The sequence below is a fragment of the Rhineura floridana genome, chromosome 8, assembly GCF_030035675.1.
Source record: "Rhineura floridana isolate rRhiFlo1 chromosome 8, rRhiFlo1.hap2, whole genome shotgun sequence".
In the NCBI taxonomy this organism is placed as follows: Eukaryota; Metazoa; Chordata; class Lepidosauria; order Squamata; family Rhineuridae; genus Rhineura; species Rhineura floridana.
This window is the reverse complement of record NC_084487.1, coordinates 108,240,659-108,260,232: the sequence shown is the minus strand read 5'-3', so window position 1 is coordinate 108,260,232 and position 19,574 is coordinate 108,240,659. Positions and strand designations below refer to the sequence as shown.

Genomic DNA, 19,574 nt, shown 5'->3' with positions numbered 1-19,574 from the left:
AACAGGGTGGTTCACGACAGATGCTATTGGAGGTCGCTGATTCATAGGGTCGCCATAAGTCATGATCGACTTGAAGGCACATAACAACAACAAACTGCAGTTTCATAATGAGACACTCAAAGTGGCAAAAGGTTGCGTTACCTATGTAATATATTCATGCTCCATAAGTAATTAGTACTACAAGCAACCTAGTAATAGAGTGCAACATGTTATACTTTTCAATCAGGATCAGAGCTTTTCAATCAGGATTGGATGAGAAGTGACCATGCAGTGAAAGATCCAAGTCAGGATCCTCTGAGGAAGCCTTACTTTTTTCCAAATCCCCACTGTCTTTCTCAGATCTCAGGGAAATCAACCCGGGCTCCTGCTGTGTACGAGATCCTCTCCTCCATCCTTGAGGCTCTTTCTCCTCTCCCGTCCCCTTCCCTTCATTTTTCCCTTCCTGAAACGCTAAACTCGTGAACCCCAACGCCCATTCGTTGAAGGCAAGCTAGTGACCACTGAAATGATCGCATTTCTTCCACCTTATGTGGCAAGGACCAGGAATGGCATCTTACAGAATGCCAGCTGCCTTCCGCCCCCACCCGCCATCTCCCACAGAGTTTGCTTGCAGTCTCCGTCTGCATCTGGCCCTTGCAGCCGCCCTAACTCCACCCTCCTCAGCGACACTGTCAGCATTCCTCTAGTATCACAACACAGACAACCATGGGGTTGTCTCAGTCTTCTCTTTTTTTTTTGCAATTAATTTTTATTCCAATTTTCAAAACCAAAACAATACAAAAAGAAAACAGCACAAATCAATAACTAGTACAATACAAAAAGAAATATATATATATATAAAAAAGAAAGAATATTGACTTCCGATTTGTCATAGTTCAGCTATAAATCTATAATATATATCAAACCTATCTCTTAATAGATTATAAAATCACCTTCCTCCAGCGGTTATCTTAGTTGGTTTCAAATCTCATTAAGATCATATCATTTTAATCTTCCACAAAAAGTCAAAGAGAAGTTTCCAATCCTTGAGATATATGTCAATCAATTTTTTTTCTAAATAAACATGCCAGTTAATCCAACTCATCAAATCTACTAAGTCCAGTAATTTCAAATCGCTATAATTCAGCTATAAATCTATAATGTATAACAAACCTATCTCTTAATAGATTATAAAATCACCTTCCTCCAGCGGTTATCTTAGTTAGTTTCAAATCTCATTAACATCCTATCATTTTAATCTTCCACAAAAAGTCAAAGAGAAGTTTCCAATCCTTGATATATATCAATCAATTTTTTTTTACTAAATAAACATATCAATTAATCCAACTCATCAAATCTACTAAGTCCAGTAATTTTAAATCGCTCTTCTGTCATTATCCATATTGGGTCCATCTTCCATCTTCACGCACCCAAAAATCTTGCTGTCATAGTCATATATTAAAAGTCTGATAGGAATTTCCTCCATCACAGATATTTTCTTGCCATCAAATCCAAACGTATCACTGAAGTATTGTTGCAAAGCCGCATCTCTGTTCCTCTTTTCCACATGATACACTAGTACATCTCTTGAAGATTTTTCCATTGACACAAAACAGGGATTAATTCTGTTAACTTTCTCCATTTCAAGTTCCATCAAATCCTTCCACTCCAGGAATTTTTTTGAACCGATAATATCTTTATCTCCAATCTCTTCAATTCCTTCAGGGACAGCGCTGAATTCCAAACTGTAATATTTGTCTCCAGGATCCATCACAGCCAGGAAATCCAAATCTTTTTTCATGTCCATAATTAAGCCAATCTCCATAGTTTGAACCTTGCCTTTAATTTCTCTTTCATCCTTTTTTTGTTTTCCAGATCTATCTTTATTCTCCTTTCTCATAGAATCCTGAGTTTCTTTCAGCTCCTGTCTCATTTCGTGAAATTCTATTCTCCACGCTTGTCTATTATTTCTCAGTTCTTGTTTTATTGAGTTAATCCCATTCATTATTTTCTGAAACATGTCTAGAGATAAAGTCCCTTCTTGTACATCCATGATCTTCTTAATTGTCATTCTTAAAGCCAAAGGAACAAAACTCCTTCAATTTTCAATGTCCCAAACAAAGAGCAGCTTATTTCTTTAACCAGTTACTAAAGAGTTAATCTTTCCAACCAACTAAAGTCACACGCTAGACAGCCCTTATCTCTTATCTGCCCGGAAGTGTAAGAACGGCTTTAGTTCACAGCGTCCAAATAACTAGTAGCAGAGAGAATGAGCAGATTCGTCAAAAAAAAAGTAGATCAGGAAAAATAGTCCCAGCCATATATTACACAAAAGTCTTATAAATCAAAAAGATTTCTTATCTCTTCCAATCAGAAATCTCCCGTCCGTTGTAATCTTTAAAATGCTATTTTCCATGTCAGCTTTTTGTAATAAAAAAAAGATAAGCTATTTATATTTTCTTCCCCCTTAGTTCCGTGAATAAAAAAAGGAAAGTCTTACCTCACCTAGGTTATCTCAATTGCTGTTACTTTGACAAATCTCTTTAGCTGTATAGATAAGAAAATGATGAATGTAGACAGGAGGATGTTTGCCTGTTAATCCGTAAAAAAAAACACGGATCACTTATCCAGCTGAGCTAGCATAAAAATCCTCGCTCTGTCTGAGCTGCTGGAAGACAGACAATTCTGACGAATTCCAGACTCCAACAATCAAAACAAAGCTGTGTGGGAAATCTCACGTTTCTTCCTTATCCGGAAGAAATTATTCCCAGTCAGAAAAGAGCCTTCTGACTGAATTTAAACTGGATAAGTTTCATCCAAGACGGAGCTCGTCTCAGAGGCTGCACAGGCGTAGGGATCCTCCTGGGAAGTCCGGGGTTGTCTCAGTCTTCTCCATGACAGGGAACTCTCTGCCCTGCCGACTGCTGATCTAAGCGCCTTAACGCGGAAGCAGGTTCCATTGATTTGGATGGAACATACTTCTGAGTAAGCACTCTCCTGACACCGGAGCCTCACGGTTAGTCAGAGAGCAAAGAAATCAGCACCCCCTTATTCTTTGATCAGAGATCAAAGAAATCAGCACCCCACCCCCTGGGGCGGACCGCTCCCACTGCTCCACCTTTGGAATGCCACTGACTGGATGCCTGATGGCTTACTTCATGTAGAAATCTCCATATTTTAATAGCGTGGGGAGAAGAGGAGTACGGAAACGATACCCTTTTACCTTCTCATTTGAATGCCTCTTTTCTTCCCAGCTTCGGCAATAGGTAATTGCAACTGCCCTATTGTAGTAGAGGGGCTTTTGCGGTGTGATGTTATCCATTGTAGCCAGCACCATGAGAGAGAAGGGAGGCAAGTAAACCAGCTAAATCTGCCCCTCCTTGTTTTCACCTGTGCCAAGTGGATGTCTTTATCTTTCTCTGACTGCCTTTACTAAAAGGCCTTTAAACTTCTGGACGTTAACAGGTCCAACATACTCCTAACACTAGGTAAGAGGCATGGAGTAAATAACAAGGCCTCAGACCCAATGTTCCCCAAATAAATTATGCTTTTCCTAAAGGATTTAGTAAGGTAATGAGTTAAAACTGATTTTGAGAAAATTATTCTAGATAAACCTAATTATCTGTAAGAACAAATTAAAAAAATAAACAAGATAAACACATCCGGCTATACCTATCCCCCCCCCCCAAAAATAACAAGTCAATACTTAGCAATTCCTATTCCTTAGTTCAATTTCTGGCTCCCTTTGTGTTCTTTTTCAGCCTCGTTCCTGCTGCAGTGTTCAGCTGTGCTCTCAACACTTTCCAGTATCCCAGCTCTCTGAAAATATTTTCAGCCCTTTTTTTCTCTTGTAACTCTTCAACCCCAGCTCTTCAAATTTCTGACTCCACAATCTTCTAAGTACCCTGTTTCCTAGCTTGATTTATACAATATTTTCCCTCCCCCTCTCAATCTTTCAGCCAGCTGAAAGAAGATAAGAGTCTTCGTTTAAGTTTCTATTTTCCTTTAATTGCCAGGTTCCAAGGATGAACATTTAACCCACCTATGCACAACACTCCCTTGTACTAAATGTCCTGAGCATAACATCCCCTTGTCCTTCTGTGGGCTTTTGACCCTCCTATGCATGAAGCCTTTAAAGCTATAGCAACAACTTTACAATCCAGGTTTTACAACCAAAAGCCCAACACACAATGGCTGACAAGTCCTATTTCTTCACAGAAGGTCGTAAGACTAGGGTTGCTAGGTCAGAAGCATCCCAAACCCTGAGATTTTAGGGGTGGGCCCAAGTGACATAAACATGATACAACCACTGTTGCTTGGTGCATACAATTCAAACAAAATCATTTCTCTGTTTGGAAATCAAGGTAGAAACTTATGTAAAAGATGGAGCCTGGGTAGGGAACTGTGTACCCTGTATCAGTCTATCATCCCAGCAAGCAAGTAGAGGCCTATAGCAAGATATTATAGCCTTATGTTAAGCATATATTCAGTGTGTATTTGTTAGTTAGCCTAAAGGATTGTATTTTCCCTTTAGAGCCCCAGCATCCTTGGGTATGTCAGATCACCTCATGACCACCTGGGACTTATCTAGGTGTTCTAATGAGGATATGATGGCTTGCCCAGTATGATGCTGGGAAAGCACCTCGTTGCCTTGAGACATGAAAGGAGCATTGTTAGGGGAAGGTACCTTGTTAACTCAAGACATTAAAGGAAGCTGATAGGCATAGAGTCAAGGGTATTGCTTGGCATAAACAGGTGGATGAGTCAAGGGACGGTCAATGATAGGGCAGTAGCTGCTCGTTAGCCACAGGTGGACGAGTCAAGGGACGGTCAATGGCCCAATAGTGCAGCAGCTGCTTGTTAGCAAAGATAGAGAAGATATGGTAAGCATATAGTTCACCAAGGAAGGGTGCCAGGGTATTTCCAGTAAAGATAATATAGTTTTCTAGCAATTAGTCTGCTTTTGAAGGTGTGCTGTGAAAAGGTCAGAATAGCCAATTATAGGCAACAGGTGCCATGATAATGTGATTTTGATGTCTATATGCTCATTAATCATGCCAATATTGTATGTAATCCTAATAGTTGTATGCCAACTTTTATGCTATAAAAGTGTGTCTTGTGCTCAATGGGGTGTTCAGTCTGACCCAGCTACTGCAGAGCTGTGGGACTGTTCCACTTTTATTGGGATACTTGGCTGTATGCTTGTAAGTTACTCAATAAATTTTAACTCTTTGTAAGCAAATCTCTTGTTTGCATCTCATCTTTGGTAACCCAAAAACAACCTGAAGTGATACAGGAACATTTAATCTAGTCTACTTGCTTTTGGCAAGAATGGTTTAATTGCCCTCAGGCCAGGCCAGGCCAGTCACCAAAAGACCATTGTAGGAAGAAAGGAACCTAGTGTCATGGAGGTATTAGATGGGAGCACTCAAAGAGTAAAGATGGATGCCCCTGAAGGCTGCAATTCTAAACACGCTTACTAAGCCCTATAGAACTCAATAGGATTCACTTCTGAGTAGATAAATCCCAACATCTTAAAACAACTACAAAAAACAATAAAATACAGTTAACTGAACAAAACATCCTCTTTAGTATCAACAAAATATAAACTAAGTACAAGAAATAGAAGAAAAAACATAATATACATAATAGACCAAACAGAATATTCCCTACATTTCAAGGAAAAACAAATATGCTAAAACAAGCTTATTTTAAAACATAATAAATTAAATCAGATTTCTTAATCACAGTATAATAAAAAGCAAAACAATTAAAACAGCCAGCCCCCATTATATCAGAATTTTGTCTTACTGTCATTGGGAAAAGAAAAAAACATTTAATTTACTCAAACACATCCTTACAAAATCAGCACATTCATATTTAAACATATCAACATTCTAAACCAACACACTGACACTTACCTCAAATTACACTCCACAAGTGCTCACATAATTCAACCACACATCCTGGAAACAGCATACTCACATGTACACCCATGACAAGCACTCAAATCTACGTATAGCCAAATATGCACATGCATATTCTAAGTACAATATTCATACCAAACCCTCATACCAAACATTCCTCTTTGTCTCTCACTCAAGGGGGTAGAAACTATGCCCACTAGGCTCTCACCCTAGGGGTATAGAAACCACTTCTTCCAACAAAGTCATCTCTCAACTGAGGAACAAAAACCGTTCAAATCTCAAATATTCACCCTAAAGAAGGGCTTTCAATCACAACAGCTCGTTGGCTTGCCTTCTCTCTTCAGCATTTGCAGCTGGATTTTTCTTGGCAGGCGATGGATTCCAGACCCCAAGACAACTCCAAGTGCGATGCTAAGTGCATACTTAGCATCGCACTTTGCGTGACGCTGAGGCACTGCCTCAGGCAGCCCCTCCCCTTTATATACCTGAAGCAGAAGAAAAGAGTATGGCAAAGTTGTGGGCAAATGGCAACAGCTGCTGCTGCAGCAGCATACAGAGTCCTTCCAAACACACACCTTGACTTATCTCATAATATATCAGTTAAATTAATATGGTAATGAGTTGGAGGAGTGTATTCTCCATCTGTTTAAAGTTATTTATAAGGCATTTTGCCTCTTTTGACATAGTAAAGCATATAGTTTTTGACTGCAATGATCAGAGCATTAAGCAAAGCAATAATATAAAGATTACCTGGCTTGTACAGGTGTTCTGAGTTAACTTCCTTCCGAACGGGTGGCCCTACTACTTGACAAAATGAGGCAACCGTTTCAGGTGGCAGATGCTGGAGGGTGGAGGAGGGGCGTGGCAGCAGCTTCCCACCTGTTCCTTCTAAGTTTCTTGGCCTTTTCCTTATTTTGCAGGACAAGAGCTATGAATACTATATAGCCTGTCCTAGTCCCCCTAAGCTAGCCTGGCACTTTAAGTGCAGTGAACAATGCTAATCTATCACCAATGTGGAAGTAAGATTCAACTGCCAGTCTAGGTCATTTCTGTACATGGAATTGGGCACAGAGTGCCATTCTGCCTTTCACCTTGGGCAGCAATATGTCTTGCAGCAGCCCTGCTTCCAAAACATGTTTTTGTAGTTTTCCAAAGGTTGGTTTCAGCTGTGGGAAAGCTGTAGTGTATTCTTGGCATCAGCAAGATTGCTTCTGAGCTTATCACGGTCCAACCTTTTGTAGAATCCTTTTCAAGGTATCCTAGCAACAAGAACAGCAATATGCACAAAGGCCATCAGGGACCCTCAGTTAAAAAAAAAATCTTAAAAATTCAGAATGATAACTTGAAGTCGAAAGCATAGCTATTGAAGGATTTTCTAATTCTATTCACTTTTTTCCAAAATAGTCGGAACACGGAACATTTACTATTCAAACCCTTGAACAAGCTAATCAGTCCACCAGGCTTAATTATTTTATTAATTAGAGAAACATGCAGTCATAAGAATAATGTTTGGTTAATTATGCTTGCTTGAGTTCTTAAAGGATTTGCATCTAATCTAAAAGTGACCTGGTTTAAAAATTAAAATCTCCACTTAGCATTGGGCATCTAGATAAATATTTAACAACTTATTTCCTATTGGTCATTGACTATAAAAGGCTGTTCATACTATTTTTGCCATTTGAACTAAGGTAATAATAAGGTAACACTTAGAAATACTTAAAGGCTCCACTGGTTTATCTAGATGCATTTCAGTCTGGTGTCTGGAACTGACCCTGATGGGTGCTTTGCACCAGGTTTTGCACTAATAAACATTTTTATTCACACAGGCTTTGGGTTAAGTGGTTTGTGGAGTTGGGCAGTATGTCCTCCCTGGATTCATTGGTTTGTTGTATGTAATGATGGATTTTAAGGTTATTTTGGTTTCAGGTAACTGATTATGGTATATTATGTTTTTATGTATTGGACCAGTGCAAGGCGTGACTGGGACCTTGGGCACCAGTCTGTCCTGGGCTCCCTGCTCCCAACCCCCCCCCCAGACCGTGAAGGACCACTCCACCTACCTATTCTCTCTTTCTGTGAATGCCCTATGTGTTGGGCATGTAGGTCGCTGCCATCAACCAAGATGGTGGCGGAGGCTTCTGTAAGGGGCTGATACCCCCCACCATCTTCATTGATGGCATACATGCGCACTATGCTACGTGCTTACACATGCCTGCCATCAATCAAGGTGGTGGTAGGGGCATCAGCCCATTAAAGAAGCCTCTGCTGCCATCTTGTTTGATGGCAGCTGTGCATGCAGGGCATTCACAAAAAGGGTGGAGAGGTAGATGGAGTGGGTGGGCGCAGCAGGCCCACACACTCTGGGGGACCCCTGGGAGCTCTGCAATCTGCAGCAGGGTCAGGAGTCAACCCTGCTGAGGATCACGGAAGGGAAGCGCTACCCCCACACCCTAAGGAGGGGTCCTTTAAGGGCCCCTCTGGGCCACAGGGGTCCTCTGCCAGGACCTGATCTGGCCGCCCTTTGGCACCAACCCTGATTGTACCCTACTCCAGGATTGTGGACTACACATCTCCAAAATTAGAAAAGTTGGGATTAATAAAAAGGTAGCTTCATAAACTGTTGCTTCACCTTGAGGTAGAAAGGAGTTTCTACAATAATCTTACACCCACAAGATATCCAGACAGTCAGTGCCCTGTTACCTGACCTCAGTGGGGGGAATCATGTTATTACCCTCACAAAAGATAAACTGCTTTACTCTGCATCTGGTTTTGCTTTTCATTCTTCAGCTTTTGGCAACTGGCCAATAGGTTAAAATTCTTCTGTTCTTTCTCCTGAGGGGAAAACCCCAGATAATTCTGTGACTATACACTGTAATTTTGTGTTATGTCATCCCCTGCCCCCCCCAGTGTCCTCAGCACTATCTCAGAAGTTATCAAACTTTATCCTCCTCACCAACCTCTTTATGTATCCTTTAGCTCTTGTCATAGCGTTGTTTGTTCCAAATATTTCTATGGAAAAGCTTTACTATGATACGTTGAAAATGTGTATGTGGTGGTTTGGAGGTATTTTGTCAGAGGGGAAGCAAAGAACAGAAAATAGTTGTATTCAGTAGCAGAATTGCTTCCCTTTCTAGTAGAACTAATATATGAAACTATCAGGCCCAATTTACTCATTTTAGGCCTTAGTGTGTGGTGGTGGTGGTGGTAGTAGTAGTGACACATCATCACAGGTGCAGCGCTGTCATGTAAAGGCTCCTGTTAGGGCTCAGTGGAGCACTTCCTCACCCACCCACCCATATGTCTAGTAGGCAGTTGGTCTGCATCTACCATATCCCACTGTAGACCTCTTCATCTGCATGAAGCAAGTCACTTACATATGGAAAAACAATAAACATTGGTATCATATGGCAGTTGGAAGGGCTAAGCCTTAGAGATTGTGTTGCCTTAAGGCCATCTAGTGAGTTCATGGCTGAGATGAACTGCACAGCATTTTAGCCACTATGCTTTGTTAGCTCCCTAACTCAATTAGCAATTCTGATACCACATCCGATTAAATACTATGGTTATGGTTTAAGATACTGCTCTTGATGATCCAAGTAATATGATTCTTTCCCTTGATGCGTAAACATATTTCATGCTGGCACAGAATTTGCGGCATTCTATATTCCCAGGCATAAAAGGCTTCCTGGAATTCTATCACACAAAAGCAAATGGGGTTGCTCCTCTTAGACGGAACATGCAGATGGTTGTTGCATTTGAGTAGTTCCAGCCAACATTCCCCAGGTACACCCTTAGATGAAGAAATGTAATGTGTCTTGGAGTTTCTAGTGTTGCTAGAACATCATGGGGAGGAATATGGTTCAGGGCTCTCATACCACTAAGATATATTTTTATATATATGAAAGAGGCCTTTATTTTATAATTCATGTTTTCTTCTGGAAAGTGTTGCCTGATATTCTGATTTTGATCCTGAGAATAAACTTGTATTACAGTGGCATTTCTAGACTTTATAATCTGATAGTAAATTCTGTGACATCTTGAAGGAGGTCTGTTCTGTAAAAATATCCATGCTCTGTTCCTGTGTGAAGTTAACAAACCATCCTGGTAACATTTTTGCTACATACAAAGGCACTCAGTCCAACAAATAGAATTAAATCAGGGCAGGGTAACCTTGGCACCCTGTTTTCCCCCCTGTCAATTTCTTAAGTATCTTAGGAAGACATGGAATAAAGGAAAAGCTCTGGAATTTCTCCTAGAAGATATTTGGTCCTTGTACAGTTGGGATAGAGTGAACATTTGAACATTTGTCTTAAGCAATGAAACTGTATTGAATAGTTTAGTAACCCATATTGAGTGATTCTTGAGAGAGAACAAGGTGTTTAGTTTGTTATTTTTAAGCTTTTATAGAGGTTTGTAGACATAGATGTAATTTTAAAATGGGACATCAAATAAGCAATTGAATTATCTTAGGAAATAATGTTGGAATAAGAACTCATGTGCAGTCGTTGGTGTGTTTTGGAATTTTGTAGTGCTTTTCTTCTTGGATAAGAACTTCATTGGATTTTATTCAGTGATAAATTGGCTTCAAGCATGGTAATATATCATAGTTTTGCCTAGACAAAATAAAATTGTGGTTCTGAAGTAAATTGCTCCCATTGGTGTAATAGGCTAAAGCCTATATTTGGTTTTAAAATAGAGCTACTTGGAGTCAACTACCCTTTTGTGTATCTTAAAACCTTGGTAGAACAAAACAATACTCTTAAGTTGGCAATGTCATCTCTACCCACTGTATGAAAACATGCATTTTGTTCTGACCTCCTGCTTGAGAGTAAATGGATCAAAGTTTTGTTTCCTTTCCTTTAAATTGGTGATATCTTTTGTAGGAAACAAATTAAGCTCTGTGTTCTTACATAAATGTATTTTAAACCGATGATAAGCATTCTACAACTTTTAAAAAAAACTAACAAATAATTTACCATTGTATGTTGTTCAGAATGAAAAGGATGAATCTCCTGAATTGAACAGGATAGTTGTGGCTTAACTTCTTAAAAAATGAACATAAGAAGAGCCTGCTGGATTTGGGTCAGTGGCTCATCTTGTCCAGCATCCTGTTCTCACAGTAGCCAATGAGATGCCCATGGGAAGCCCACAAGCAGGGCCTAAGTGCAAGTGCTTTCTCCCCTCCTGCAGTTTCTAGCAGCTAGTATTTGGAAGCAACATGCCTCTGACTATATTGGATCTCCTTAAAAAGGCACAGTGGAGAGATCTTAACTTGGAGCAAAGGATTATAGCCAATGCTAGCCCTACTCATTGCATACCCATTAAAATTAACTGTCATTACTAACTTGGTTCTACAGTGAGTAGAACTAGCATTGGATACAACCCATAGTTAGCTTTGTGTGTGTGTGTGCTACTCTTCCTCCAAATGCAACATGTAAACTCTCTTTCACTATAACTGTTGGGTAATGAGTAAACACTAAGAGGTAAATAGGGGAAAATATATAAGGTTGTATATAGTTTCTTTTCTATGAATATTAAATTTGAACAGTAGTTCCTGGACAGTGTCTTCTTGGATATCATGCATTTATTCTCTTGTGAATATATGGACCTAGGATTCAGTTTACTGATAATGGTTGAGCTACCTCATCTGCTTAAATTCCTGTTGGTGAATTCACCTGCCTCCACCATGTATAATGGAGGAAAGCTACAGGTGGTTATATAAAGGCAGATGAAAAAAGAAAGAGGACTTAAAGAAGATCCTAGAGGAGCAATAAGCTTGAAGGGAAAACAGCTGCCTTGTTGACTAACAATTAATTGTGATGCTAGAGAAGAGATCTCAACTGTATCTTATTGACTGGAAGAGGACCTACTGATATTCCCTTGGCCTATTAAGGGCACATTCTGGTGAGGGTTATGGTGAGGTTGTGTGTACTTTGGCAACTATTGAGTTTCAGCTTTTTGAGAAATGTTGATATAGAATGACCGCATTTTCCTAAAGCAGGGCTACTCATGTATTCGTCAGTAGTTGGCTTTTATATCTATATTATTGCATGGGATTCTTTAAATTACTATTTATACATACATGCATACATACATACCCTACCTTTCTTTCATCATAGAAACCCAAGGCGGCATACATGTGGTTCCCAGGTGGCTTCCCATCCAGGCAGTGACCAGACCCAGACCTGCTTAGCTTTAGGAAGGTGGTGGCCTCATGTGCCTTCAGATGTTTGATATATGTGAAATATAGTACCATAATATAAATGTGTTAGAATGATAAATAACTTTAAAGACTAGAGCAATCTCTGCATTATTAAACTTACTGTGAATATGAATACATAATGTCCAGTATTATATATTTATGGATTTTAGTTGCATTGCTAATCTTAAAATATGGAAATAAAACTTGTAAGTTTATTTCCAGTGGAATTCTCCTAAGTACTACTTCCTCTTTATGTAGATTTCAGCAGCAGTTTCATCATGGTAAGAAACTTATATTCTCCCTGCTGGTACTGTGTGATATACTTTATTTCAGATCATGAAGTATTGCACAAACTGAGATGCTGGATATAAATTGCTAGCCTTAGACCAATATAGGAACAATTGCTTCAGGTATATCTGAAGTTAATTTTCTAGGCCACCTGTGATGTCGATTTGATGGCACTAGTGGCCCATGAGGTCACCCACGCACCCACCCACACCCGCTATCCTTTTCGCACTTTCCATTAACCTAAAGTACCCACCTTTTGATATGTTTGATCTTCTAGATGCTTTGGTCTTCCAGATGCATTTTATTTCATTGACTTTTAAGTCCTAACATGACAATAGTTTTGAAACCAATTGATCTGTGGTCCATAGCAGCTATTCATCTGCAGTGGCTATCCATAGCAAGAATACATGAAGTATATATTGTGTCTACACAGAGGAAAATTCAAAATATAAGATGTAGGCACTTGTTATAAAAGGTAATACTGAACTGGTTGATATAATACTTTATTTTTTCATTTTGTTTTCTTTCAAGGTGGACCTGTGATCTACAGAATGCTGACCTATCCTCCAACTAGAAGAGAGTTAATTGTGGGCTGTAGTCTACAAATGTTCCAGCAACTGGCAGGTATTAACACAGTCATGTATGTATCACTTTTTACAAACTTTTTTAAAAAAATGTTTCATTTGGTTCAGCAGAAAACATACAAAAAGCTTTCTGTGAAATGTATACTTTTTGGATATGAAAAAAGAAACAGTGAAAATCTTAGGAACCCTAGAAACAATGAAAATTGTATAAAACTGATTTATAAATGGACAAACTTCATAGAATTGTAGAGTTGGAAGGGGTATAAAAAGCCATCGAGTCCAACCCCTGCTCAATGCAGGAATCTAAATTAAAGCATCCCAACAGGTGCCTGTCCAGCTGCCGCTTGAATGCCTCTAGTTGGAAAGCCCACCACCTCTTTAGGTTACTGGTTCCATTGTTGTCCTGCTGTAATAGTTAGGATGTTTTTCCTGATGTTCAGTTGAAATCTGGCTTCCTACAACTTGAGTCCATTATTTCGTGTCCTGCACTCTGGGATGATCGAGAAGAGATCTTGGCTCTCCTCCATGTGGCAACCTTTCAAGTACTTGGATGAGTGCTATCATATCTCCCTTCAGTCTTCTCTTCTCAAAGCTAAACATGCCCAGTTCTTTCAGTCACTCCTCATAGGGCTTTGTTTCTAGTTCTCTGATCATCCCTGCTGCCCTCCTCTGAACCTGTTCCAATTTTTTCTGCGTTCTTAAAGTGTGGTGACCAGAACTGGATGCAGTACTCAAGATGAGGCCTAACCAGTGCTAAACAGAGGGGAATCAATACTTCATGCACTTTGGAAATTATACTTCCATTAATGCAGCCTAAAGTAGTATTTGCCTTTTTTGCAACACACTGTTGGTTCATATTCAGCTTGTGATCAACAACAATCCAAAGATCTTTTTCACATGTAGTACTGCTGAACCAAGTATCCCCCATTTTATAACTGAATTTGGTTTCTTTTTCCTAGATGTAGAACTTCTCACTTACCCCTGTTGAATTTCATTCTGTTTTCAGCCCAGTGCTTCAGCCTATCAAGGTCCCTTTGAATTTTGTTTCTGTCTTCCAGGGTATTAGCAATCCCTCCCAATTTTATATCATGTGCAAATTTGATAAGCATTTCTTGCACCTCCTCATCCAAGTCATTAATAAAAATGTTGAAGAGCACTGGGCCCAGGACCGAGACCTGTGTTACCTCATTCATTACCTCCCCGAGTTTGAGAAGGAACTATTGATAAGTACTCTTTGAGTCTGAAACTAGCCAATTATGGATCCACTTTGTTCTATACAGCCCACATTTAGCTAGCTGCCTTGCTAATCAGAATATCATGGGCATTTTGTCAAAAGCTTTGCTGAAGTCATGATATATTAGGTCCACAGCATTCCCACAGTCTATCAGGGAGGTTACTCATTCAAAAAATCAGGTAAGATTAGCCTCGCAGGATTTGTTCTTCATAAATCCATGTTGGCTTCTAGTAATCACTCCATGGTTTTTAAGGTGCTTACAGATTCACCGATTTATAATATGCTCCAAAATTTTCCCAGGGATTGATATCAGGCTGACTGGTTGGTAGTTCCTAGGTTCCTCCCTTTTGCCCTCTTTGAAGATAGGGACAACATTAGCCCTCCTCCAGTCATCTGGCACTTCACCCATCCTCCACAATTTCGCAAATATAATAGTGGTTCTGAAAGTTCTTCAGCCAGTTCCTTAAATATTCTAGGATGCAGTTCATCGGGCCCCGGAGATTTGAACTCATTCAAAGTGATTAGGTGTTTCTTGACCATTTGTCTATCAGTCTCAAGCTGCAATCCTGTCTCTTCAACTTCAAATTTGCCAGGAGGGTCATAGACCCTGTTTTGGGAAAAGACTGAGCCAAAGCAGGAATTGAGCACTTCTGCCTTTTCTTTGTCATCTGTTATCATTTTGCCGTCCTCATCCTCGTAGCCATACCACATTTCTCTTCTCTGTCTTCTCTCTTACTATGGATGTACCTGAAGAAAGCTTTTTTGTTGGTTTTGGCATCTCTTGCTAACCTCAGCTCATTCTCAGCTTTAGCCTTCCTGACACCATCCGTGAAATTCCGTGTCACTTGTCTGTACTCTTCCTTTGTGGTCTGGCCTTCCTTGCATTTCCTCTGTGTCTTTTTTTTGTTTTCATGTCATCTGTAAGCTTTCTATGAAGCCACATTGGCTTCTTCTACTGATTTCCCCCTTTGTTCCTTGTTGAAATTGTTGCCATTGTACCTTTAGAATTTCCTTTTTTTAGAAACTTCCACCCATCTTGGACTCCTTTTCTCATTAGGCTCACTTGCCATGAATCTTACTTACTATTGTTCTGAGTTTATTCAAATCAGTTTTTGTGAAGTCCAGGGTACGCGTATGGCTACTCTCAGCTTTTGCTTCCTTTAAAATCAAGAACTCAAGTATAACATGGTCATTTTTCTCCAGAGTTCCTGTAACTGCCGTTTCATCCACCAAGTCATCTAACTCAATGAGAAGGAGATACAAGTATAAGAGGGTGGTCAGAAATGGGGGCAACAAGATGAGTGGGAAGAAGAATGAATAGAGATGGGGCTATAAAGTCTATTGTAGTTCAAGATGATCACTATGGCGTACAGAGAAGAAAATAGGGTGAACATATTCATAAATATCATATTCATAAATGATCCAGAGATGGCATGAACTGTGAAGTAGCCAAGTTTTTGTATTTTCCACAAACTTGAATACCTTTGTGTGCAGGGTGCAGACATCTAAAACAGCCTGTGAAGAGCACCAAAACATTTATCTGAATTAGGTCAGTGGTCAACTAAATGTCCGATAAGATTCAGTATGAGTGTAAAAGATGTGCAGTGGGGCAAAAAACCCCAATTTCACACATACCCTTCAGAAGCTCAACTGTGCAGGAAATTGATCTCGGGGTTATGACAGATGGCTTGCTGATATTGGCTGGGGGGAGGGGGGAGGAAAGTACATATTACCAATTATTTAAAAGGGTTGAAAATAGAATGGTAAATACCATATCACCTTTATAAATATATGGTGCAACCAAGCTTTGAATATCGTGTATACTTCATCATGTCATTTCAAAAGGGTTATCACAGAGCTCTCATTTCAAAGAGATACCAAATCAGGCAGCCAAAACAGTTAAAAGTTTGGGGCATATTTTTTATGATAGCTAAACAGTCTTCACTTTTAAGTTGGGAAAATATTTATATGATATAAGGATACAATAAATAAAATAACAAATAAGATGCCCCTCACTGCCATCTCTGCATGGGCTTCAGACCAGAATGGGGGTGCGGGCACTTTCTCCTTTTGTTCCACCCCTGGGCTATAAATTGGAATCAGGGCCACAGGCTCCAGCAGCATTCCTAAGGGAAGAGTAGTCTTGCTGTAGATTGAGGTTGCTCACTGGTTGATGTGGCTGAGAATGAATTTTACTCATAGTTGTAGCTGGCTGAAGTGCTGTGAGAATTTTGCCATCCCCATAGTACTGAGGAGTTTCTGTTTCATATGTTAATTCTGTCAGAACTCTAGATGGTGAGGGGGGCATTGGGCTGCAACCATATAACGGGATTCTCCATAGGGATCTTGGATGGTGTTGCTTGAAGGCCTCAGTTTCAGCTCAGGGGGTTGGAGGCTGGTGCCACCTCTCCCCCAAGTTGCTGCTGGGACACACATGAGTAGCCTACACTGTGGTGGGACTATGAGCCTGGCAACTCTCACTTGGTACTCAGAAGGTGGGGGAGAGACATCAACTGGCAGGCAATCTGCTGATTGGCTGGATGCTTGACCTATGCTATGCCAGAACTCTTGTGTTGTAACCAAAAAAGCTGTGTCCATGTTTAACCCACTTCTTGACTGATATGTGTGCATTGTTCCTGGACTGCTTGGTCCTCTATACATGGACTACTAGGAAGTCACTGAATGGAACTGGATCAGAACAAACAAAAAAGTGTTTTCCCCCCTTAACACAGAATTAACTGGTTGCGTTCTTACCACAAGATGTGGTGATGGCTGTTAGTTTGGACGACTTTAAAAGGACTATACAAAATATCTGTAAATGGATACTGGCCACAATAGCTAAATGAAATCTACATCTAAAGAGGCATCCTTTTTATGTTGCTAGATACCAGATGGCCATGGCTCTGCTTATAGGTTTTCTTGGAGGCATCTGGCCAGTTATGGGGCACTTCATGATGTGGACCTTTTTCTAAACTACCAAGACTGCTCTTACGTTCAGTTAAAGTGCAGAGAGACCTGCAGGGTGAGGCAAGAGACATAAGTAGTGGTGAAGAAAGCTGGTGGGGAACAAACGAAACAGCCACATAGCTGAGAAATGAGGTGTAGGCAGTGTGATATAGGATGCGGAGAAATCCTGGAATGGAAATAGATGACCTTGCTTAATGCTGAGATGGGTAGGGTTTGGCTGGAGCTGCTGAAGAGCCTAGCTAAGTTAATGTCTTTCCAGGCTCTTCTTTCTGATCTACTGTTTTTCCCTATGAGGACGGCCATCACAACGGGGTTTCAGCTCCACCTATCGTGCGAAGGCAAGAATGTCTTTGAAGTCAAGACTAGGGGCGTCAGGCCCCTCCCACTCTCCAGTTCATTCTTGCCTTCGTACGAACAAGATTGGAATTTCACATAGCATTTAGCTAAATCTCGTATTTGTTTGTGTATTTGTCTTTAAAGCCTTTTTTCCGTTTTGTGTTTAGCCTACTGAGGGTCCCCTCAGAGACCGCGGCTGCGGCTTTCTTCGCCCTTTCCTCAGAGCTGTTCAGTTTATTTTATTTCCTTGACTGGGGGCTCCCTCTGAGACCGCGGCTGTGGCTCTCTTCGTTTTGGCAGTTTCAAGCCCCCCCCGCTCTGTTGTATCCGTAGCCTGGGGGCTCCCTCAGTGACCGCGGCTGCGGTTCTCTTTTTTGATCGCTTTTGATCGCTTTTGACCCTCCCTCCCCCCCTGATCTGTTGCCGCGGCTGCGGCTTATCCGATCTCAGCGGGAGCTTGCAGCTGCGGCTCCCGCCGTTACCCCTTTGCCTCAGATCGCCCTCGCTACGTGGCTTACTTCCCGCTGCGAAGGGCTTTACAGACCGCGACGGCGGCTCTCTGCGGCGGCTGCCGTTTTTCCCCTACCTGTTTCCTTCCGGGGATTTTCTAGAGCCGCTACTGCGGTTTTCGGCGAGACCGTGCTGGGCAGCCCTCCCCCAGTTCGCTTCCGACGGCCGCCATTGCTTCTTCCCTCTCCGCCATTTTTTCCCGCTCTTTTTTTTCCGGGCGCCATTTTTCTTTTTGATTTTGAATTTCCCGCCCTTTTTGTTCCCCTTATTATCGGATACCTCCCCTGCAGGCTATCTATCCGTACGTTTGTGTATATGTGCTGCTGACAAATTTACACACGGCTGATTTACACACATTTACTGTGGCTGTAATCATAGTGGCTGAATTATATTATCAAGGCTGGAGCTCCAATCCTAGTGGGCTGGATTGTATTATCAAGGCTGGAGCTTTAATCCTAGTGGCTGGATTACATTATCAAGGCTGGAGCTTTAATATCAGTGGCTGACTTGTATTAAATCTGATTTACATTGTATATCCTGCCCCCTCTGGGGCCGTGAACAAGCCAAAAAAAAAACAAAACCCAGCCTACAGCACTAATCTGAGTGTGCCAACTCTAAAACAGCCTATATTATATTAACGCTGATACCTCAGTGCATTCTGCCCCCTCTGTGGCAGTGCATTTCGCCATCTGCCAGTGTATCCTACCCCCTCCGTGGTAGTACGCTGTGCCAGTTCGGGTCTTTACATCCTGCCCCCTCCGTGGCAGTGTACTGCACCCAGGTTAATATAAGATGGCAGAACAGCCAGGCATGTCACCATCAACACACATGGTGCCAGATCAGCCAGACATGCCACAATCAGCCAAGCCACAACATCCTAACACATCTAAGACCAGACATGCCAAAGCACTGGCTAAGACAAAACATCTTTCCAGCCATAGTAAACCAAAGCGCCCTCGTTATGTCTCTGTGCCAACCACCACCACAGCACAGACACACATAAGTGATATTTTACATTCTCCTGCTACTGCCTCTGACGAGGAAGAGTTTGTGGGCTTTCCCACTCACTATTCGCCTAACGAACCTACCTCTGGCTTACCGCCTCAGACATCTGTTCCAATAGTTCACCAGGCACATACATCTCCCACATCTGGTCTGCAGCTGTCTCCTGATTTCCTCTCCCAACTCCAAGCCATGCTGGCTTTTTTCACACGAATGCAGTCACTACCACAAGTTCCTGCCATACCTCCACTCAACATGGACCAACGTGCGTTCCATGAAGCTCATCCTTCCTGCTCACCAGATCCCTTTGATGTAGCCAGAGGCAGATGTACGGACGAAGCCTCGTATGCGGAGGAGTCAACTTTCACTGACCATGTTGAAGGAGACGACTGGAGCGACTATTCAGATCATGAGGAGGATACATCGTATCGCTTGTTCAATACCTCAGATTATCAACCGCTAGCACGTAGGGTACTTCATACCCTTGGTCTCCAGACTGCGCCTTCAACTTCGTCCGCCCCAGCTATCAAAGGGGCCAAGGTCCT

General features: G+C 41.3%; 1 protein-coding gene across 6 annotated transcripts in view; it reads left to right on the top strand.

The window, feature by feature from the left end:
* Window positions 1-19,574, top strand: part of SLC2A13 (solute carrier family 2 member 13) — a 218,206-nt gene that overhangs the window by 80,587 nt on the left and 118,045 nt on the right. For all 6 annotated transcript variants that reach the window (XR_009764481.1, XM_061640334.1, XM_061640337.1 and 3 more), the window contains exon 4: window positions 12,928-13,036. Coding sequence is in view for 5 of the 6 variants with exons in the window: in XM_061640334.1 (XP_061496318.1) it covers window positions 12,928-13,036 (109 nt within the window). In the remaining variant the exon portion in view is untranslated. The remainder of the gene's footprint in view (window positions 1-12,927; window positions 13,037-19,574) is intronic.